The sequence below is a fragment of the Xiphophorus couchianus genome, chromosome 8 (assembly GCF_001444195.1).
Source record: "Xiphophorus couchianus chromosome 8, X_couchianus-1.0, whole genome shotgun sequence".
NCBI lineage: Eukaryota > Metazoa > Chordata > Actinopteri > Cyprinodontiformes > Poeciliidae > Xiphophorus > Xiphophorus couchianus.
The window spans coordinates 9,597,474-9,621,211 of record NC_040235.1 but is presented as its reverse complement, the minus strand read 5'-3'; the positions used below and the strand labels follow the sequence as shown (position 1 = coordinate 9,621,211).

The 23,738-nt window shown below is 38.5% G+C and overlaps 1 protein-coding gene across 4 annotated transcripts in view; it reads right to left on the bottom strand.

Annotated features, from left to right (window-relative positions):
- The window catches only part of sh2d3ca (SH2 domain containing 3Ca), a 57,329-nt gene extending 41,777 nt beyond the window's left edge, over positions 1 to 15,552 (bottom strand). Inside the window, exons 1-4 of one of the 4 annotated variants that reach the window (XM_028026235.1) lie at positions 15,379 to 15,552; positions 13,368 to 13,631; positions 12,802 to 13,273; positions 9,381 to 9,420 (exon numbers count right to left, since the gene is read on the bottom strand). In XM_028026235.1, the coding sequence (XP_027882036.1) occupies positions 9,381 to 9,420; positions 12,802 to 13,273; positions 13,368 to 13,631; positions 15,379 to 15,397 (795 nt within the window). In that variant the 5' untranslated portion in view covers positions 15,398 to 15,552. Of the gene's footprint in view, positions 1 to 567; positions 1,018 to 9,380; positions 9,421 to 12,801; positions 13,274 to 13,367; positions 13,632 to 15,378 lie in introns of those variants that run through there. The other 3 variants (XM_028026234.1, XM_028026233.1, XM_028026236.1) reach the window with 3 other exon arrangements.
- Positions 15,553 to 23,738: the final 8,186 nt, after the last annotated feature.

The window sequence follows — 23,738 nt, the reverse complement described above, 5'->3', positions numbered from 1 at the left end:
ATGAGGAAGACAGAGAATATTTTTGATACAAACACAAAAACGCAGACAAAACAAGCCGAGGGTGTCATTTTCTCTTAGAATAAGGTCAGATATTTGGTTTCAAGCTTCAAGCCATATTTAGACCAAAGTAGAAGATGATACCATACACTCTCTACTGTGCCCTTCGGACACATTCTTTAACTCTCCTACAATAAATACTCATTCCTGTACTCCTTTCCCTCCCTCATACAAGCTCAAAACTCCCCCTTAAAAAAAAGCCCTCTCCTCCCTCAGCACCCCTCTCCAACTCTGTCCACACAGAGTTTTCACACAGTCCATCTGACACCCGTGTGCTGTGCAGAGTGTATGATATCATCAGTCTGCCAACTACAAGGCAGGCTGACATTACCGGCTGCCAGGACAGCAGAGGCAGCCAGGAGTAAGCCCAGGAAGACCAACCTAAACACACACTCATGCATGTTCATGCAAATATGTTAAAAATAAGTCAACTTAAAGTGTGTGTGCAATCAGAGTGTACATATGTCTGATGGTGACATGCGCAAAAAGAAAAAAAAAAAAAGCACTCACCTGCACCTGCATGAAGGATCCCCTGTAGAAGCAGCATGCTGCAGCTGACAGAGCACTCCACAGACTACACCTCTCCGTCATGTTGGGCTCACACCTTCCCACTCCAATCTCTTTAATTCTGCTTTTTTTTTTTTTCTTGGTTTACCTCACCTAGCCTTCTTCTTACTCCTGGAGTCCAAACCAACACCAACCTCAGAGCTTAAAAGCCTCTCCCACTCCTCTCCGCCTGCCTAACAGACCCTCAACATTCTGCCACCACTCGCAAACAAGCGCAGGCTGCAAGCTACACATCTAAAAAAGCTCCGGCTGCCAGTTCGCAACATCAGCCTTTCACCCACGAGCAGTGCTGAGGATGAGAGCGAGAGATGGTGCAGCTGCTGACATCCCTCCCTGCACACTCCTGCCCCGCACCGGCTTCTGCTTCAACTCGCTTCTGCTTGCCTTCCTCTCTCTCTCTCTCTCTTTCTCTCTCTCTCTGCACTTGCTTCACGCCGCTGCTAGGGATTACCTCATTGCCTGCCCATGAAAGGGGTGTGGGTGGGGGGAGGGTGGACCAGAGGGAGAGGGATGGTGGGAGGGTGGTGTATGATGAGGGCTGGGTGGGGAGCGGGGAGAATGCTTACAGGCTGAAGCTGAGAGGAGTGCTGTTGAATTGCTGGGCAGAAACCCCACCCACCCCTACAATGACCCCCCACCCCCACCCCACCACACCAACCCCTCTTCCCTTCAGCTCCCAGAGCGGCTGAGACAATGCTGACAAGCGGCAAGGGTATAAAAAGGGTAGGGAGGGAGAGAATGTGAGAAAAAGATTGGAGGAGAGGGAGAAAATTAAAAGATGTGATGATGAATGAAGAAGATTGAGAGGAACGGAGGACATGTGCAGCCTGCATTGTGCTACATTCATGGTCACACCTTCACATCGCATAGCCAGAGGTGTAGAGGTGTACTTCCTTTTGAAGAAATATACAAATATACAACAGCCAGAGCGGAGGGGGGTTGGAGGGGACTACAAAAAACTTAATTTTGTTTAAGTGTACCAAAGAAAAGCAAAGTTTTTCTGGATCACTGATGTCTCAGGACGTCCTCAGGTTTGACACTAGAAGTTAAGGATACAAGTAGACAACTGGGGTTGAGTCAATGATGCAAGTTTCAAGGTAATTTCTTGCAGGGGTTCCTATGCAGGTTTGACGCAAACGTATTTGTGCCTTGTAATTGTGACGTTGAAGTCAGAGAGAAAAATCCTATAGAAGTTTGTGATTGCAATTTTTATTCAGTCTTTCACAGTTACACCTCTTTGCAGTAAAACGATTTGGATCAGAAAGTTTGTAAAGGTTGGACAGACGCTGAGCATTGATAATCTGGCGTAGGCACACTTTAAAACCCAAATCCAGGCTAGAATCTCAGGAATTTCATTATTGAAATATCTAATATTGTTAATGTAGTATGCTTAAAAGTTGCAGACTAAAAAAAAATTGTAAATAGTTAAAGCTCACCATTTTCTGTCTTATTCAATAAAATATTGTGGACACATTACCATTTGGCCAGAAAGGGTCAATTAGGGTCAATTAGCTTTAGCCAGTTTCCAAATACAATAAAAACACAGCAGGCTAAAATAAATTATACTTCAAATCAGAATTTTATCTACATAGTTTTTAAAGCAGACTAAAAATAAATGTTATTTTAAATCCATGTCACTACTGTGAAAAGTTGACATAAGGAGACAGGAGATGGAGGGAATACAAAACTACGATTAGCACATGTTGTCAGCTTCACTGTGATTTGTTGGTTTTAGTAAACACTATACTGAAAGAACAACTTGATAGATCCTTAAAGTTATTCTAAAGCATTTTAATCAAGTCTGTGGGATATTTTCCTTGAGAAATAAAACTCATATTTTTAAATACATTGGCAATAAGATACAGTGATCATTTACATTGCAAAAGGTTTAGTTTTACACATTTAGGCCAACACTTGATTTTATAAAGGTAAATTTTATCCACTTAAAATGATGAAATAGCGAAACAAATGGATTTCCATAACAAGTAAAGTGACACAGACTCTGCTAAACAGCATTAAAGGGACAGTTTAAAGTTTTTGAACGAAAGCCAGCTTTATTGTACAGGTGAGATGGAGGTAAAGGCGCCACCAGTGAGGAACATAAAAAGCATCCGTAGCCTTTTTCTACTTCAAAAATCCAGAACTATCTCTTTAGGTTCCCTTCTACATTTTACCAGACACACATAAGCAGACAGTTTGGTTGTATCATAAACGCTACCTGTGTGTGCCTGTGCGTAGCTGAATATAATGATGTGTCTCTAAAAGGCCATGCCGGCTGCAGCTAGACAGCTCATTATGAGCTGGAAAGCAGAGGCAGGTGTTTCAAGCATAACAGGGTGTGATTTTTCACTGGCCAATTTCACACAGAAACACACACAGCAGCAGGGAGATGTCAGGTGGGGTGAGGCCCTGTCTCCGGAGGCCTCCTGAGTGACTTTGTTGAGGACGCTTCACCCTGGAAATACCAGCCAGGGAACCCTGACAGCATCCAAAATTCTGACACTGTACTTAATTGGGCCTGCGTCACTGCAGCAATGCAGAATGAAGGAGAGAGATGGAGTTAAGGAGAAAAGAAAGATCCTTTCCCTGGACCAGCACGTATACTCTGACCCCACTCTAAGCTGCTTGTTGAATCTATGCTAGTGGGCCAAAAGGAATAAAAACCAAAGGTCACAAATACAGAGCAACAAAACACAGGATGGATTCATTAACCACACCGTCTCCTCTTAATGTAATCTCAAATCATCCAGCAGTGGATTAGACAGATTACACAGTGGGGGACGCAAATAATCTCTCAGAGCCCTGCGCTCCTCTTGCTCTTGCTCGATAATACCACGACAAAACCTTTTTATGACACAGCCATGAGTATATTATGGTAGCTGTGGTGCGCTACACCCACACATACTGGTTGCTTGTCTGTGCACCAAATGTCTCAGAAAGCATTAAAAAGTTGTCTTGTAATCAGAGAGGTTTATTGCTATCTGTAAAAAGCAAAATAAAAGGCAGAAGCCAGTTATGCTATTATTCATATGCTATTAAACCCAGTACAAGCGGGCGTGAGAATGATGGGTGGATTGAGGACGGGTTTTAAAAATGGATAGTGAGAATGGGATGGTTGAAAAAAGGTAAAATTAGGAGAACAAGCGGGATTAAATGGGAATAAAATAAGGTTGGAACAAAAGAATGAGGAGGATGAGTGGGACAAAGGGATTGTAAAAAATTGGTGATTGGATAAAAAGTGGTTAAAAATAAAGTGACATGTATGAAAAAAAAAGTATGGAAGTATCATAAAGAAGGAAATAGCTGGATGGAGTTTATAAAACGGGCGCAGGGGTTGAGAATGAAAAAAGGTTGGCATGAGGATAGAAGGAGTGAAGAGTGAGGTGGAAAAGCACGGCGCGGGTGGGCCGGCTGAGGATTTGTTTGCTGAGTAATTAGAGATGTAACCGAGGTGTGGTTTGAACCTAAGGGAACACATCAACTACAGCAAAACCTGAAGATCTGTTGTGGAAATTGGGATGAAATCTCAGACCTGCATTGCATTAAAGTTTATATTGTAACTGTGTTCAGTTCACCTTACTGAATCAACCTTTGCAGATGAAAATACACACATATTGTAGATAATATGAAAGAAAAGCTAATTGGATTCATTATTGTGCAAACCTCCCTAACTCCAAAGAAGAATGGACTTCTGTTTTTTTTCTCATTTGATGTTTTTCTTTATGAGTGACACCAGGCTCTATAATTTTAAAATCTGGTGACTTTGAAAACTGCATTAGATTGTTCACATTATTTAATATCAACAAATCCATTGTGAGTAATTGTAGGCTGTAAAAAATGCTATCCTTAACATAATCACTAACAGAGTTAAGAAGAGGAGGGAAAAAGTGATCACCCTACATTGTCTCCCAGTTGTGAACAGAGCCACCACATTCTGGGATTCAGAAGTGTGTGAATACTTTATATTCTGCCAATAACTCCAGCTTCCTCAACTTCTTCAGATTTGCACCAGTGAAAGGTTCCTGCTCAGAAAGAGCACAACTTGTCATTGTTTCAAAGTGAAATGGTTTGTCAAGCCTTACACTTGTTTACGTGTGTCATTTCGCATCCTCAGATGAATCACAATGACACAGCTGCTGTGACGGGGGAGATGCGGCATTAAGCAAAGCAAGACTGAGTAAACTTTTCTTTAGAAAAAATATTTAAAAATGTATAATAATCCAAGAGTGCAATAAGATTTCTGGTGGATATGCTAGTTTTCAGACACAGCTGAGAGGATGTAAATTTTGAGTTCTGCTGGTGTGCAAAATTTATTAAAACCCTCATGTACCTTACTATAATTTACCCAAAATTCATTTTTCCGAGAGTTTATCCTGTCATACATTCATTGAGGTTGTCCTGTCTCTTTTGCACCATGACTTTCTCTCTTTCTCCGTCAAATCCAGTGTTTCTCCAGTCAGTCTTATCACAGCCTTCCTGCTCTCATCTCTCACCTTCTTATCCCTCTGATCAATAGCCTAACCTCCTCCTTCCAGCCTCTTCTCCACTCTGATCCCTCTCCACACTCTTCTCCTCCGCCCTCCTGCTCTCCTCCGTGGCCATCCCTCCACCTCCCTCTCATTCCAGTCTATCTCTTCATCTCTCCCCCTGCTTGGAGGCGGGCTTCAGTTAAATATTAATTAGTAAGCCTCATCCCGCAGGCTGATAGGGAGGACAATGGAGAATCCCTGCTTGTGCCTGTGAGCGTCTTACTACTGAAAGAGTGTGTCTGGATGTGTGGGAGATTGGCACGTGATAGAAAAGGTGTGAGTGGGAAGAGTGGAAAAATGTGTGTGTGAGAAAAAAAAGAGAGCTAGATAGACCGCGGGATAGAGATTATATGTGCAAACACATCTGTAACTGTGTCAATGTGTGTGTTCATGCCCTAAAAACAAAGGCCATGCAGGCTGTGGGGGGGTTAAAAGGGTGCAGTTAATGATCTGTGTGTATGTGCCTCTCTGTGATTGGTGTATCTGATCATCATCAGGGTGGACCTTAACCACCTTCTGGTTAATCCGCATTAAACCTCAGATATGTGTGTCAAAGCCTGTTCGTAACACCAGGCTGCTGCAACACAGAGGAAACTCAAACACTTTGTCTCCACAGATATTTAAAAAAAAAACATGATTTAGGCATAAAATTGTGCAATTTAAATTCAGCTGTCTTGCTATAATCACATTAAAATGTCTAAACCTTTAACCGATATGTTGCTGTGGCAACGAGGCACATTTTTAGTGTGAATAAAGCAGCATATAAGAGAGATGAATGTGGCATCATTCCTGGCTTTGTGTGCTGATTTGTGGCATGCTGACCTTGAAGAGGTGGACAAAATATGCGAAAGGAGGGGAGTATGAATTTGAGGCCTAGCTGAGACTTTTAAAAAGTAGGACTTTGGCAGTGTGGTAATTTTTACAAGGTGTTCATACATGCCTGACACTGGGTTATGTCGTTAGTTATAAAACCTTATAAGTTAGGTAATAAGGCAAGTTTATTGGTGTAGCACCAGGCAGGCACAAAATAGTTCAAAGATATTAAAAGAAAATTAAAGGAAAGACATTGTAATCACAGAATGCAATGCTTAAAATGGGATCTCATTATACCATTGCATAAAAATAAACTTTCCTTTAACAAAGGAAAAAAATCACTCCAAAACTTTCTGGACATTACAGCCTATACTTGCAACAACCACATCACCAAGTTGTGACAGTCAAAATGAATTTTTAAAATTGCTGACCGTGTTTCCTGTCTTTAAATCTTGCTGTTCATGTCACCGAAGTTATATAGTCGGGTGCCTACGTGGGTCTGGATTTGACATGGAGATAATTGAGGTCAATGAGCCTGTATCTGCTGAGCTTTGCTGGAGAAGAACTGTAAATTTAAAAGAGCTCATCAAATCGCCAGCGGTAATCTGACTCTTAAATGGAGAAGCATTCTCCATAGATGAGGTAGAGCTTAAAAAAGTTGTTCGCGTTACAGGAGAGAGTAGCACACACAAGATTTCCTGATTAATAGAGGGCTATTATATTTTTATCACCTTTGCTGACATAAATCTAATAAATAATGAAAATTCACACAGCATAGAGATGTATAGTTAAGATGCCCACCAAAATAACTGTAACTGATATCAAAGATATCCAGACCTTTCTAAAAATGTTCATTTCTTTTAAAACAGGTGCCGCACTGATTCAGTCTACAGTAGCAGGAGCACACATAATACATGCAATCTCCCCAAAGGGTGCTGCTTTGATTTAATTGAGCACCTCTCAGACGCATACAGATCTTTGAAATTTAAAACCATTCGCATAATCAATCATTCAGCAACACACTGATCCACAGCTGAACCCCCTCACACACACCCCCACACGCACCCGCACACCCACGCACGCACGCACACACACACAACGTGCACACAATATTTTTTCCCGAGCAGCGACAAGAGTCCCAGACATATGTTAATAAACCTCATATAAACCAACCAGTTCCACCTCCCCCTCTTTGGCCCCATCCCGTTGTTGTTAAACTGAACCGCTGAACAAAGCAGGAGACAAAGCAAGGCTGAGTCGCAGGCAAAAATAGACGCACGTTATTGTAAAACAGTTCACATGAACGTCACATAAAGTAATAAGACACTGAGATTGAGCTAATTAGTACCACAGTGTAGGACTACACTTGTGACTTCACAAGTGTTTACTACCCACAAAGCATTTAAAGATGCTTTTTACTTTGCTTAAATTAGTCACAAAACCAGCAGAACCAGTTTCTTCCGCTCATAAAAACCCGGCAAAAATGTTAAGTGATAAAACTGAGAAGTAGGCAGTGAATACTTTTGGGTTTTTTTTTGTTTTTTTTAATTTAACCCAAGAATTAATTATTTTTTTATTATCCAATATGTAATATTTGTTCAGTGTTGTCCAATTTTTATTGTTAGTGTTTGTGTGTATATACATGTGTGTGACTGAGCACATGTGGAAAACTGAGTCGCTGGGCTGGTCTCTCCCTTTATAACAGGGTTCGCTGAGGCCGACTCCTGATTTAAACATCAGCTGTCATAAATGTTTCAGAGAGGTGGAAGTAGAAGGGGACATTGCTGGCAGCTTTTAGGGAGGTGGGCGGGTGGGTGGTGGGCGAGGCTGCTATGGTGACAATCTGGGTGACAAATCATGCAGGATTGGTGTTTATAATGAACATAAAATATTAGGTCTGCGAGAGTTGAAAGAAGTGCAAAGCTCTTTTCTATTTTGTATGCATGCAGTTTATAAAGTTTAAAAGAGCACACATGGTGGAATAATTTGACTGCAGTATTATAGATGTCAGAGTTAATGTGAGAGACATGCACCACCCAACACATCCACTCACATCGCTGGTGAAAATGTGTCAACATAAATTCATATATTACTGCATACAGAATATTCTGGAAAAACGTGGAAAAATCCAACTCATAATTTGATTCAGTGTAAAATAAAAAAATAAATCAAAATGTTATTATGTAATTGTTCAGTTTGAGCTTTTCAAAATGAATCATGTATGTATCAATGTTAATATTTAGTAGTATATGTCTTGCTGTGGCACAGAGGTCCATTACTCTTCTCCAAACTTCAAACTGGGAAAGCCTAGACAGCTTACTATTTAAGTGGATCTTGACATGTCACAGGCTCACAAACAGCAGAGCTGCTCTCTAAAATGTCCATATCTGCAGTCTGAGCAACAATTCAAAAATGTACAACAACTGGAACTGTGACAAAAGAAGGCTGGATAAAGACACTAACAGGAGTGTAAGAGAGTTGCCACAAAAGACATAAAATAAAACAGTAAGGTCCTTGTAAAAGAGCATCAGTATAGCTTAAAACAATATTTGAGGAGTATTTGAGTATATATGCGACATATTTAGAAAATTTTGGCACAACTGTTGAGTCCAAATGTGCAAAAATGTTCTTTTAATTTCTATTTGGTCTTTAACTATAACTGTTGTTTGTCTCAAATAATAAGAGTAACCTGAAGAAGAGAAGAGTTGGGAAGATGTTTATCTACAGTCAATTTGTTGAGTCTGAGACTTTTGTCTTACAAAGACGGAATACAGGTCAGGGTCACAGGAGAAGGCTTTTATCACCTCACCGGTGATGTGTAATCAATACAAAAACTGCTCCTCAAGCACCCACTTCCTCTCTGTCTCTTTCTTCTCCCATCCTTTCTAATTTAGCTTCATCCTTCATCTCTCAGGGTCCACTTTTGATCTTATTCCTGAAGAGTTTGTTTGTGTACGTGGTGCATTAAACCTAACTATGTCCAAGGTCAAAAACAGACTCATAAATATGGAGCTCTCAGCTCGAGAGGATGTCGCCACCTGCTGGAGGAAGCGTGCGCTGCTTATAAATGTAGAGTGCTGACATTGCCATTAAAAATTCAATTAGCTAAATGGCCGGTTAAATTAGACTAAATCCAGAGTGAGTTTGCTGAAATGAGCAGAACAGAGGACAGATTGAAGGCTGATACCAACATCTCAGCACTTGCATAAAATTTTTAATTTAATAATGTCGAGGAGGGGATGTGTTTCCAGCTGAACAGTGCAAAATAAAGCAAATGCAACAAAACACTGATGCCAACACCAAAAAAAGACAGATGAAAGCTAAAATGTGTTTTATGTGACAATTGTAGACGCAACATCCAAAGAAATATTTAACCTAGGAGGAATAAAAATGGAAAGACATCTAAAGACTGACCTGAACTTGATCTGCCTGGATATCTGCCGGCTTCATGAGGCTGGAAAAGGAGAATGAAAAGAAGTGAATATGTAGAAGAAAAAGAGAGATGAAAGAAGGGAGATGTTCGGCAATGTAACAAGAGGAAAAAAGGCTATCTAAATTGTGTATACCTGTGCTTTGATACTCACCCTCTTTCTTTTGTGTTTGATGTGCTTGTCTAACAGGTGCACATTACCACAGACATACAAGCTTCTTTTTTAAAAAAAAAAGAAAAAAGAGACAGTCTGTATTCCCATGGATGTCTACTGCAGGCTTTCAAGTGCTTAAAATGTGGATGCTGCTCAGCCTCATGAAAAAAAAAACATAACAAACCCTGCTGCGCTTCAAGGGTTTCTGAGTGTGGACTCTCAAGTCTGGTAGCAAGCACATAACACGAGCTTGTGATGGATCCCGATCATGTGTCAAAAAGCGTTGGAAGTCCGTCTGTGGTTACTGCAGCGCAGCTTTGCAATGTGGAGCCAGAGCAAGCGCAGGGGGCAATTATACTCTCAGGCAAGTTTTAAGATCAATTGGTGCAAGTCCCAGTTGAGAGATACGTCTCAGAAGGCCAGGAGTTAAGCAGTGTTACACACAACCAGAGGGAGAGGTCAGATCAAAAGGTCCATTTATGGCAGTGGGAGAGAGGATGGTGATAGTTTCCACACCGCCTTACAAAGTTCCCACTATTATCTTCAGAAATTAAAAAATTTTTTCTCTGTTTTTGTGCAGATAACATCAGCATCTCTCTATAATAATTGAGCTAAAATAATAATCTCTTGTTAGATAGTGGCAGACATTTGTGTTAAGTCATGGCAGTTAGAAGACTTATTGTCAGTGAGTACAGACATGTAGACGCATAACTGCGTCCATTTCACACAAAGTAGTTTAAAGAGAATTTCTGGCTTGTTGATTGACCTATAGTGAGAAAGAAATTAGAAAAATTATTGCTAAAGTTGTCATTGCTGTGCATACGGCATTTCCAAAAGTTAAAGATTAAATCTAAAAAATTACAACAATTTTGTTGTAATTTCAAACATTTTGATAATTTTAATAATTCAAATTCTGGTACGTTGACTAAAAATGGATGTGTGAAAATATCCATGTGCGGAAGCCAAATGTTTTTAATATAAAAGCAATAAAGTGAACACATAAATAGCGTGACTAGACACCAGAGAAACTAAAGACTAGCAGCAAACATTTTTCAAACACGGGGGCTCTAAAGAACCAGTCTTTGAAGCCACACAGAAAATGAAGTATGGTTCTTATATATACATATATACCTACACTCCATTTTGTTTTGCATATGCATGGATTTCCCTTATACTTGCCTGAGCTGAGAATTTGGGACCATTTTAAATTAGTCAGAAGAACAGCGTACATTTTTGAGCTCTATAAAACAAGTAATGTGAAAAGTTTTTTACCAATTAAATTGTGGTACACATACGGAACAAATAAAAGTTTAGCGTTTTGTTAAAGAAACCGAATGAAACCAGGTACAGGGAGGGACAGCTGAACCATTGTTCAATTTTATCTCATACCACACATGTCAAACAGATATCAGTTTAAAATAGTGAAACACATAAAAACTTCTTAAGGCTAAAGAATAAACCTCACATTTGTCAGATGAGCTGATTTTCACAGAAACACACTGGCGGCATGCCATTTCTATTTTCTTCTTTTTCCAACTACCAAAAGAAGCAAGAGATACTGTCAGGCAGCTGAGAAGGGAAAAGATGCAAAGAGCTACACAGAGCAGAGGCAGTCGGAGAGACGGACAGACAGAGTGGTGATTTGGGGTTGAGCTGACATACTGTAGGAGGGAGAGCTGTTGAATGAGCCTGATGTACAGAGCTTTATTTCCCACGGTAACTGAGCTGAACTAATGGGCAGCCAGACACTCTCTGCTCACACATGGGAGTCTTTACATGGCAGCACATATACAGCCTGTGCTTTTAAACAAGCACACGCCCTCATGGCACTAATGAAACCTAATATGTGCCCTCTGCGTTTATGCAGGAGATCCTACGGGTTCTGTCTTTCACATGTCCAGGGATGACGGTGCAGGGAATACAAGCTGTCTGGGTGAAGGTGCCCTGGGCACATATAGAGGTTTAATTTCTCCCTTAAACTCCCAAAGATCCAAAGTTATTAATAAATCAGCTGCCCCCATGAGAAACATACACAATAAGCCCAAAGAACACTAATTTCCCAGGATCTTTTGTGTGTAAGAGCAAATCAATGCTAAATGAGAAATCATCCAACCAGCAGCCGACCGGCAGCCTTCCAGACGCATTTGATCAATAAAAGCAATCAATATTGGTTGCTGCCTTAAAAAGCAGAGGAATGAATCCAAGTATCTTCTCACTTTACACGCATCATTTAAAAGAAGACTATGCTTGCAGTGTAACATGTATCGCTTTGTGTATGTGCATAGCAGTCAAACTAAGATGACAGTTCTGCCTACCACAGGGTTGAAGAACCCTGCTTTCTTTACCAGTGCTGGTAAAATCTGACACATGCTCACCAAAACACTGAATATCATTCACGTTGGGCTTTTCAGGATACCTTTTCAAATGATCTCTCTTTATAGTAGAAGGATAAAAAAACACATGCAGCTGAAATTTGAAAAGAAGATTTGCCGCGTAAGTATAAATTTATTGTAGATTTTATGATCCAAGATGGTTGAAACTTGGGCTTAATTGGTGTTGCAAGTGGACAACTAACAGGCTAACCTGAAATCTAAACTAGTGGATCACTGAAATGAGTTCTGCCGTATAACCATTTTTGTTCCAATGCAACTATTTGAAAGACATTTAGCCAAATACTAGTGGGAGTGTACGTATACAGTATACAGTATGTGACCAAGTATTTATATTTTAATTCTGTGTGCATCATTCCCTCATTGTACCATAGATTATGTAAAAGGGACAGACAGAGTGGTCCGTTTATTTGATGGGTTGTGAATAAGACTGTCATGACACCGTCATAAACATGACATAACACCTGTCACGATCATGAGTAAGTCTTTATGAAAATATGACTGCTGTCATAAAGTGTCATTTGGTAAATCATGACATTTTTAATACAAAGTTGACATTATTCAAAATGTCTTTGTTGTGACAATTTGACATTAACCAAGAAATCATGATCTGGCATAAATTTGTTCTAAAAGTATTACTGATTAAACTGTAGCTTTAATAACACAAACCTACACAATTTTTAAAGTTTTATCAGTAATACTTTAAAAACAAATTTATGTCAGTGTCAATTGTCAATTAAAAAAAACATTGTTCTCATCAAACTAAAAACATGAATAAAAGGAAACATGATTCAATAATAATCATAATTGTACACAAATGTTTTTTGCACAATCAAAGAAAACTAGAAGACAGAAACTCACCAGTAAATGTCGTTTCCTTCATCCATCTCTGCTTTCTGTTCATCCTCCTTTAGCTCTAATCCATCACTTTCTATAGTTCCTTCTCTTTCTTGACTAACAGGAGTCTCTTCAGGGTTCAACACTTTCTTCTCCTCCAACTGATGTACTACATCTGAACCACCAGGTGGTAGCACTTCCTCACTGGCGGTATTGTTTCCAGAATGGATGATTTGGTTGACTGTGGGATCTTCTACAGGTTCAGACTGCGTCTTGGAAACAGTTGAAGTAACATCTGGGACATTTTCTCCACCCTCAGCTGAAGGGACTTCTTTCAACCCGGTGTCAGCAGCGACTTCTGCTTTAACCTCAGATGTCTTGGACAAGGGAGCTATAAGTGTCTGTGAAACCTCTTTCTTGTCTCCTGCTGGTCTCTGGCTTTGACTTCTGTTGATGCTGCTCTTCTCTTTAGTCTTTTTACTGCTGCTGGAGACTGCTGTAGCGAGATGGGTTATTGGAACCTCTCTGTTTCAGAAAATGTCAGTAAAAAAATCATTTGCAATAATTTGTTGGACATCACTCCTGCTCACCTTTGCTGCTTTTGTCCCTCTTTCTCATCAGCAGCCGAGGCAGCGTGCCCACGTGTGTGTAGTCCTCACTGGAGCGGACGTAGCTGGCGGTGCGAGGACGCATTGCCCCCAGATCGTCCAGTGTTGTCTCAACAACTGTGCTCAACTTAGCTGAGGCAGCACATTCACCATCATCTCCAGTCTTTGACTTGGAGGCCTTTGAGTCCGATTTGTCAGTGGAGCGACGAAAAGAGATGTTGGTTAGGCTGCCAAACCATTTGAAACCTTAAATGGGAACAGTTTGAGAGCATGCATTGGTGAGATGGGTCTGACAGCTCTGCAATATTTTGAATATTACAGAAATTATATCAATTCAAAATGATACTTTGGAGATTCCCTTTTTTTAACTTTTTTTTTTTTACATAATTCATTTCATTTATAGGAAACTACTCAGTATTTAAATAATTTAACATTGTACAGCATCTCCTAAAATAACTGAAAAGCAGAAGCGACAATGAAAGAGAAGTGGAACAGACCCACCCAAGATTGCCCACAATGTGGCCATCAAACTTTGCATCTCAATAAACTGTGTAAAGGATTCTGAAAATAATAACCCTGCAAGGGACAAAGCAGTTTGCTGTAATTTATAAACTAAAATTATTCATTTTAAAATGCCAAATTTGCAACAAATGAGCCATCTCTGCATTTAACAATTTACTGTATGTAGACATTGTGAATTCAAATATTATGTTTGTTGTTCATTTACGTAAAGGAAACGGCAAACCTACGAATCCTTCGAGGTGCAGATTTCAAAACCTAAAAACTGTAATATCTATTCTTTTGGGGGTTAAGATCTAAATCTAGGGACAAAACTCATGTAACAAGTTTAATATTGTTTATCTGCATGTCCAGTCCAGATACATTTTTTTATCTTATTTGACAATTTCCAATTATTTCTAAATTACAAAATTGTTTCATTATTACCACTTTTAACACACAGCTCCCACAAGGCCAGACTGGAAGAAGTTACCCTTGAAATATGCCATGTTGGTCGGCAACAACATTACTTGGGGTTACCGGTGCTTAAATTTGTTTTTTGTTACTTTTCTGCTCTTTGAGAGTTTAGAATCTAGCAGCAGCACATCGTATAAAAATAGTCAACAAGTCATTTGTGTTTACTGAGAGTCATACAGTGAGGAGGATGACAATATGATTGGCACTGACGATGAGAATGGACCACGTATAGTTGCATTTTAAGTCCATAAAGTTAATCCGTGTCAACACCCGCACACACACATGCACGCCCCTACACCTAAGAACGCCTTTAGAAAGACCTGTTAGCCCAACAGTAATGCTTTTGGAAGGAAGCCCGAGTAGCCAGAGGAAACCCACACAGAAAAAATATGCAAACTCCATGCTGAAGGACCACAAGCCAGAATTCAAACCCAGAACCTTCTCACTGCAAGGCAACAGTGCTACCTACAACTGTGCAGCCCAAAGATCAATATAATGTACACTGTGTTCCAAATTATTATGCCAATTGGATTTAAGTGTCATAAAGATTAAATTTTTTGTTGTGCTATTAAATTTATAAATGGTATTGTGTGTCAGGGCTTGTTGAATCACTATAATTAATTTCAAAGAGCAGGGTTGATTAGTTTGTCTGATGAGTTCAATTAAAGAAAATCTTTCATCTTTAGAATCTTTAAAAACTTTAAAATCCAAAGTTTCTTTCATTCTTCATTTGAAGAATGAAGGAAACGTTGTATTTGCATTATTCTGTGAATACTTGACTCCTCCTGAGTCATAGCAGGTTTCACTAAGGGAATTTTTTTGTCAGTCTTTAGCCACCATTAGTTTTTTCCACACCAGTGTGAGTTTGAAGCTCTACATAGTTGATATGCTTTTTAAAATGAAACACTTTTGGTATGCCTCATAACTAAGACATTGCAAAACTGGATGATGGAGCAACATATGTAAAAATAGCCACAAATATTAACAACAGGTTCACACACGCACGGATGATACTCACTAAGTTTCCGAAAGCTCATGGTGGCACCCGGCTGCAGTTGAGTGACAGATGGATCAGCTGCAGCAAAGCAGAGGAGAAGATGAACGGCAGCTTTTTCTCAAACAAGAAGAAGAGCGGAGGCATTTATCAGATAAGGGTAAGCCGCTGCTCACACTCTGCTTGCAAGAAAACAAAACAGAGATGTGCAGCAGGGGCAGGGCAGACCATAACTTCCTGTGAAAAGACTGCAAACACCAAAGTGAAGAGGAAATGAAGAGCCCCAAAATGACAAGGCACGAGGCTGAAAGACACTGATAAAAAAAAAGACATTTACAAAGGTTTCCTTGTGGATGTTAATACAAAAGTGCAATGGAATTGAAACAAATCATTTTCCATTTTCCACAGCATCTTTAATTTTTCATCTGTAGTTTACATATAGAGCTAATTGTACTTATTTGTACTTAATTGTGCTTTGTAATTTGTTGAGATTCATCTCTGCTCAAAGTATATGCATATATGCAATTTCACTCGATTCCATTCTCGCTTCACAGCCCAGTCTGTACCATTCACTTGGATTTCTCCGGTAGAATTTCTGCCAGCCAATCAGCGAACATAAAGAGAACTTATCTAGTTTTAGCAATGGCAGCAGAAGAAGTGAACGAAGCCATTCAGTCTGTGTCGGCCATGCTTCCAAATATTGAATCAACATAACAGTCCCCTCGTTCAGCTCGGCACTACTCTCTTCGTCGTGGAGGACGCTTGTTTGAAGCACAGGCAATTTCCGATAAACTTCATAGTCCCGAACTGGTGCATTACACATGTCACGGACAAACGTTAGCGACTGGGTATCATTTCAAACTTCAACAGAGTCAACGCCTGCAGAAAGCAATAATTTCTCAATATCTGAGAGCCCAAACCCACAGAATGAAGCAAATGGTGCAGAACCAGGAGCTGGATTTTATCGGGCTAGGTTTTCCAGCAACCTAGTAGTTGTTCATTTCCTTTTTCTTATTCCAGGTATTATCTTTAGAGGGTGGGGTGACTGGGCTGCTGGGTGGATGGAAAGGCAAGAGCAGCTGCTTCATATAGAAAGGTGAGTTCTCACAGGAAGGATCTCTGTTGGAGGGATGTATTCTTGAAGATGAATAAGAGACTTCCACAGCTGCACAGGGGAGAACTTCAGAGCAGTTCCAATGGAATCTAAATACAGATATATGCAAGAGGTTAACAGCAGGTAAAATGGCTCAATGGTTCTTAACACCAAGTTTAGTTTCTCAAGAGGTTTCACTGGGAGGCTTACTAACAGACAACCAAGTACTGAAGTCAAGGAGAACTGCTTCCACAACGCCCAGCCAGGTAAATCCACTAAAGGGCTTCAGCTGTCAGTGGTCACCAGAATGACCTTTATAGAGGAGAAAATAAAAGAAAAACAACAAAAATAGGGGGAAAATCCAAATTCATTGTCATCTGATGATTACTATAAATTCGTCATCATTGCATACCGCAGTGGTAAGTAAAGCTGGGCCAGGTAGATTGCCAAGTTATTTACTGGTGTAGATGTTGCTGTTTATGAATTTGAAAACAACTGAGCTTTAGTTTTTGTTGTTACCCAAAAGCAGCATAGTTATAGCTAGCTGCAAATATAAGTATAGAAAGAGCTTGACATTCTGTGCCAAACAGAAAGTGGCTATGAACCTATCTTGCCACATACTGTATCTCTTACGTAATGAGTCTGGCTGAAGTACTGTAACACCCATTTATTGAGTTAGCACTAAAATGAAGAACCATGAGAGGTGATAAAGCCTCTGCTGCAGATAGATCACAATCAGCATTATTTTTTTACATTTCTTCTTCAGGAAATTTAGCAAAAATAATGCCTAATTTTTTTGTAAACCATAAAGAGTTCCTGTAGATTATTTTTCCAGTGAGATTCTTTAAAACTATCTCTTTGTTTTCAGGAAAATATCTATGCTTTCATGTGAAATGACATTGTTTGAGCCTGTCAGTTGTTTTAATTTTCCAAATTAGCTCACACCCACCAGTCTGCTACTGCACCAAAAACAGGTTAAACTGATTATAACTTCACAGAACCTCACTCCAAAAAAATTCCAAAATCTTTAATATTTAACAATTACCACAACACCTGGAAGGCTCATATTTATTGTACAGATTTTCTATGTGTCAAATTCAGGTTCAGCACAGGAGTGGTGCTATTCACGGGGACGCTACTGCAGAAGTTAAACACTCAATAGCTCCACATAGGAACAGACTGGTAAAACATCCTGCCTCAATGCATATAGTACATGTGTGTTTCTTCTAATAATTTCAATTCCACAATTGTTAGCAAAAGCTTTAGAAAGGAGAAAATGTAAGTTTAGGAACCGTTCACATCGTTCATTGACAGTAAATATATGTCACCTGGTTATCGCTCTAGTAGCTGTTTACATGCTACCCAAATGTTGTGTCTTTCAGTGTGAGATAATTATAGCAGTAGAGAATTAATCTCATTTTCAGTTTTGCAGCTAAACACCAACATAGATAAGTAGACCATAAAGGTGTTAATCCCAGATACATGCATGTCAAATCAAGACCAACATTTGCAACTTACCAGACCTTTCGTCAGGATTTCTGAAGGTATCAATTATGTTGTTTGCATTCTCATCAATTTCTTTTACAGTTCTTGTACCGCACTATGACATCATGTTGTGTAGTGTTCAGTTGGAAAATCAAAGATCAAACTGATCAACCAAAATACCGAAGAAGACATGTAAATACAAAAAAATGTATAGTAAATTAGCAGCATCCACTACGTTTTGGGGGTCAGTGATAGGAAAAGTATGATCAACTAATATTTCTTTAAGAAGAAATTTAAAATTTTAGTTTTGATTATCTCAATCATGAAATGGTTAAACAAGCTGTAGAGGTATATATTTTTAGACATGAGTCATTGCTGAGGTGTGAATATTCACTTTGTGTGTGCTGATACACCACAAAGAAAGAAACGTGAGGTGCAACATGTTCACTATTCAATTTGTAATGCATAGGCCTATATATATTTGCATGTTTTATAAGTTTGTATAGTAAATTCAGAAATATTCTCATAAAATCTAACTAAAGCACTTCTGCTGTTTCATACATATAGGTTATGGCAACCAATTCAGAGTATATTTGTATACGTAGACTTCAGTCTGACTAATATTTTTTCACTTCCTGTTTGCCAGCTGCGCTAGGCTTTAGCAAAAATGCCGCTTTCCTTCCTGTCAGCACTGAACCACAGCAGTGTTGTAGGAGTTTGAACTGTGAAAATGTAGATCAATGTGATATGCTTCATGCAACAGATCGGAAATATCTAAACAGATTTTTTAGCTAAAAATAGCATGGGAAAATGAAACGTGCATCCTGTATGTGATGTAGGTGCAACTGTAACCAATTGTCACTTTGTCAGCAAAATTAAATGTCAACTTCTGCTTCATAAAATAGTTAAATAGTTTCATGTCTAAAATTTTAATGCTGAAGTAATCCATAAAAAACAGTCAGTAACTGGGGTTAGTTATTCTGAACAAAACTGTAGACAGGTGGCAAAAAAAAGGGCTTTGGGTGTACTTTGTGTCAAACTGCATTTCAAAAGAAGGATATTAAAAAATGAAAAACTGCAAAGCAGCTTCGATCAATCTCAAAAATACAAACTGTTTTAAAATTCAAGTCTTGCATAATTCTTGTCTAATCCAAACAGACTAATCATGAAAGGGTGGTGAAGCAAATCAGACAAACTTTACAAGACTTTTTACATAATGCAGAGCTACATCAACTGTGTCTCAGGCAGTCAAGATGTAGATGAAATATAACTCAGAGGGGCTGTATTATATATTTTCCAGACATATTGTGCCATTTTATAACACAGTGAAGTAACTATGTTACCTTCAGTTGTTATGAAAGTGCTGTATATACCAAACATAACTTAAAATAAAAATGACCCTGATATAAAAGGGTAGAGGGTAACTTTTTGTACACTCATTAATGAGGTGGCCCAGATTGATTAATGAAAAACAAATGTCATAATATAACAACAAAAGCCACAGCAGAGATTATTAGTAAAAGCGAGCAAAATATATATTTATAAAATGAAGACAGGACTTTTCACAAAGTCAAACTTGCCTTACTCAACCACCCCATTAAGCCAACAGAATGAAGGCACCATCATTTTGCTTTTTCCTTCAACTCGAGGACGACAATAATCAGGATCAACAAACATACGTCTGCAGAAAAATCTGCTGTTATTCTAAAAAAAAAAATCTCAGGATCTCATATGTTTGATGATGAAATCTTTTTCTTGACTGTGTGTAGCTAAACCGAAACTTCAAACGGAAACAAGAGCATGTGACAACTGACCTCGGCTCTGCAGTGGCTGGAGATGAAGGCAAGAGAAATGGGTTATAGTGACACGCGCACACACACATACAGACCCTAAAGGAGTAACATGTTTCATTTTTCCTTTGTGTCCCTCCCTTGTTTTTCACAGAAGTAATTTGTCAGGCTTGATGGCTGTGTGATGTCTGTGTGTGTGTGTGTGTGTGTGTGTGTGTGTGCGTGTGTGCACCTGAGCCTGTGTGTGATACCTTAATTTGACCTTGATGAAAAACAAGCCTTCAATAATTCAGGTCTCTGTTTCCCCATACGATGTCAAAAATCAGTCACACCGACACAAATCACACTGATACACTACAAAGTTACACACTGAAGCCTTATTAAAACAGTATCAAAAGCACTTACTGTAGGTCTCTGCAATTTTATGCTATATCTTGTTCTTTAAATTTATTTTCACAGCGTAGTGGTTCACTTAGTATTTTTCCGATAGTTTCTTCACGACAGGATTTAGAAAATCTTTACACCTTGCCACAGATTTTCATTTGGATTTAGCGCTGGAATTTTTCAGTTGCATTTTAACTCAAACCTATTTTAATCTTTGTTGCTCTAGCAGTATGTTTATGTTCATTGTCCTACTGGAGGGTGAATGTCTCAGTCTTAAGTCTTTTGCAGCCTATAACAGTTTTTCTTCCAAGAATGTCTTGAACAACTTGCCTTCTCAATAATTATTGATGCATTACGATGTTTAGTGAGGATTCTCTTATTCTCAGTTATTTGCTGGGATTATTCAGTCAAGGGTGAAAACTGTAATCATTTTTTCTGCTATTCCATCCAAACTTTCAGTACCGGTAATTACATTTTTTTTTTTAAAGTTAGCTGCTGCATAGTTCCTCTACATCACCTTTAATGAATTAGAAATATAATCCAAACTGACTTCAACAATGTATTCTTTATATCCTGTTTAAAGCAGTGGGCGTTTCATTTGTAAAAAGATCTGATCTGATGTGGTGTGATATGATATGATATGATTATTATTTCAAGAGGACTGTCTTTATTAGGAAATGGTTGGAGTTTGCCGCTGTCTTCTCTCTTTAGGATAATCAGCCACAACCACTGTCACAATAATGTACAAGCAGACATTCTTGCATTTTAATTTGTTGCTGGTGGAAAAGAATTGTCTCTTTTCATCAAGGACAACTATTTTTCCCCTATTGATAAAAATACAAAAGTAAAAAAAACAAAAAAAAACTTCAGCATTCAGTACAGATAGTTTGTATCCCTGCTGTCCTGTGGCTAAAGGTTCAGCAGCCTCAAATGCAGAACAACCAAATTCCACAAAAGCCTCATCCCTCAAGCATTAAGACTATTAAACTCCCACTAATCTTTTTATTGGACATTTATATTGATGCATTTTATTATTTATTCATCTATATATTTAATTATTTTTCTTGTCATTATTGCAGCCTTGCAACAAACTTTTGCCCAATATGAACATTTTAAAGTTGAATGACAATCAAGTCTGTCTTTGTCTAAAAGTGCAAAAGAGAGTTCTTTTTAACAATATATATGTTTTTATGGAAAAGTTAAATGAAAAGTGGTGACATTATTTAAACTACACATACTGAAGCTTTTACTTTGTGAGACTGAATGTGAAATGCATTCAGCTGGTATAAAGTCAAAGGTCATGATTACAGTGTTTCAGATTGAGCCATCGTATCGGTGCAGCCTTTATTTGTCCCAACACAACAGAATGTAGGAGCTGAATTATTGAATCCTTGTTTGTCATCAAGGTGAAGTTAAAGTGTAACACACACACACACACACGCCCCTTTTCCTCATTACACACAAAACCTTTGCATCCTTTGCTCTATTTTAATAGAGCCTTAATCGAGTTGATCTCTAAGAACGTTTTATTTTTTGCATTTTTATAGATCAAATTCTTTTCAGTCCAAAGAACAAGAAAGCTGTGTATCAGAATAGTCTAAATATACCAAAAAAAGATAAACCATGGATACTGTAGTCACTAAATAGTTTGACACTTTACCCAGGAGTGAAGTAGGCTGTTGTTTAAACGTTAAATTGTGCTGGATTATTTTTTCTTATAGATTATCAGAAGATCACAACTCATCTTCCCATCTTTTTTTAAAATTTCGATATCAGAATATTCTCCATATTTCTGACAGTTTGTTGCCAAACTGAACGTGTGTGAGGGCTTTAATTTAATTGAATGTGATCTGTTATGGCAGCCTGCACAGTGATGCAGCTGTTGCCCTGCAGCAAGAAAGTCCTGGATTTAAATCCCAGCTATAGTCTTTGTGTGAAGTCTTTATAATCTCCCTCTGCATGGTTCTCAGTGGTTTAACCCACAATCCAACATGCATGTTTTGTTATTTGGCCACTCTAAAATTAGGCGAGTTTGTGCACCCCTAGTTTTCTGTCTCCCGAAAATGAACAACCAGTTCCCCTTATACATTGGCAAGAGGTGACAAACCACCTACACTTCTGCAAAGATTGTTAAATATTTTTAGCTTAATAAACCTGAGTTGTAACAATTAATGGTATCATCAATTGTAAGAATCTTTGTTACGCCACATTTTACTAATGTTTGATAAGATTCTAATGAGACGTGAGCCATTTTAAGATGCATGAACAATACATTATTTATTGTTTGAAAAATAAGATCTTGAAATGATGACGAATTGAAGTTTTTAAACTCTAAAACATTTTTACTTGATGTGAGGAGCCAAGGATGAAAAATGTATGTAGATTTGTCTGAGTATGTAGTAATGTTTTCCAGACTGCAGGGGGCGCCAAAGACAGTAGAAAAACCATTCTGCTGTTTTGGAACAATTGACACTAAAATGTACTACGGAGTTGTGATGCACTGCGCTGGCCATATGCATAAGATCTGAAACATATATATCTTCAAAATTTTCTGCCCCTCAAATAGTAGATCTAGTCTGAATCTTCTTTATAAAATTTATTGCAGATCTATGGTTTATTTTTTGTTTACTATTGTTAAATTATTAAGTAAATAGAAATTAAATAATAAAATCCTAGGTAGCTTTGCAACTGGAAATAGATCAACATTATAATTAGGTAATAGCTCATCAATTATTTGGCAACTTACAAGTTTAGCTCTTCATATTGAATAAAAAAAAAATTATGTTCATTGTTTGATTCATCAAAAAAATTACTCTGACTCCATGTCTGGTTTTATTTCATACAAATATGGTTTTTATATATTAAAGTGTATTAAAATGGTGAAAGATGCAGGCTTGAAGCACACTTACTATTTTTGAATATTTTGCATGAAGCCAAGAAGAAACAAGGCATATACTGTATAGCTATAGATTACTGCAACACATACATTATAGAAAAAAAACTATTTCAAACATAAAGACCAGAATTCACACAATTTTGGTTTATGCTAAATGTTTTTCCAATCCTTTACCAAAATCTCCCTCCATCCACCACAGTAATAACTGTGGCTTAAAGACATTCTCATAGAGTGACAGTAGTAATGTAGAGTGTTATTTAGTCACTGTCATCTAAATGAAAAGAGAGCAAGCATTGACACATCTGACATGCTTAATTACCCAACAATCTGCTGTTGGTTTACTGCTGTTATCTTCTACAGAGAAGTCAAGAGGCCATTCCAGCGTGTGGGGGTGTGTGTGGCGGGGTGTGTGTGAGTGTGTCCTGTGTCTCTAATTCCTTAATCAGTCTGGCAGTCCGGCAAGATTAAGAGAATCCATCTGCACCAGGCGCCGCACATGCAGCAACGCTGTCCCAAGGTGTTACAGCTTTTAACACTTTTAGTAGAAAGAGCTTTTATCTTACACTGTCAGGATAATTCAAAGTACATTAATTAAAGGTTCTCTGTGATACATGGGATACATAAACACATAAGATAAACTACATTTTAAAAAAAGCAAATCGTGGTAAAACTTTATCATGGGACAAATCCATAAGGTTCTTAACTGACTAAAGGGGAAAGTCAGAAATGTTGAAAC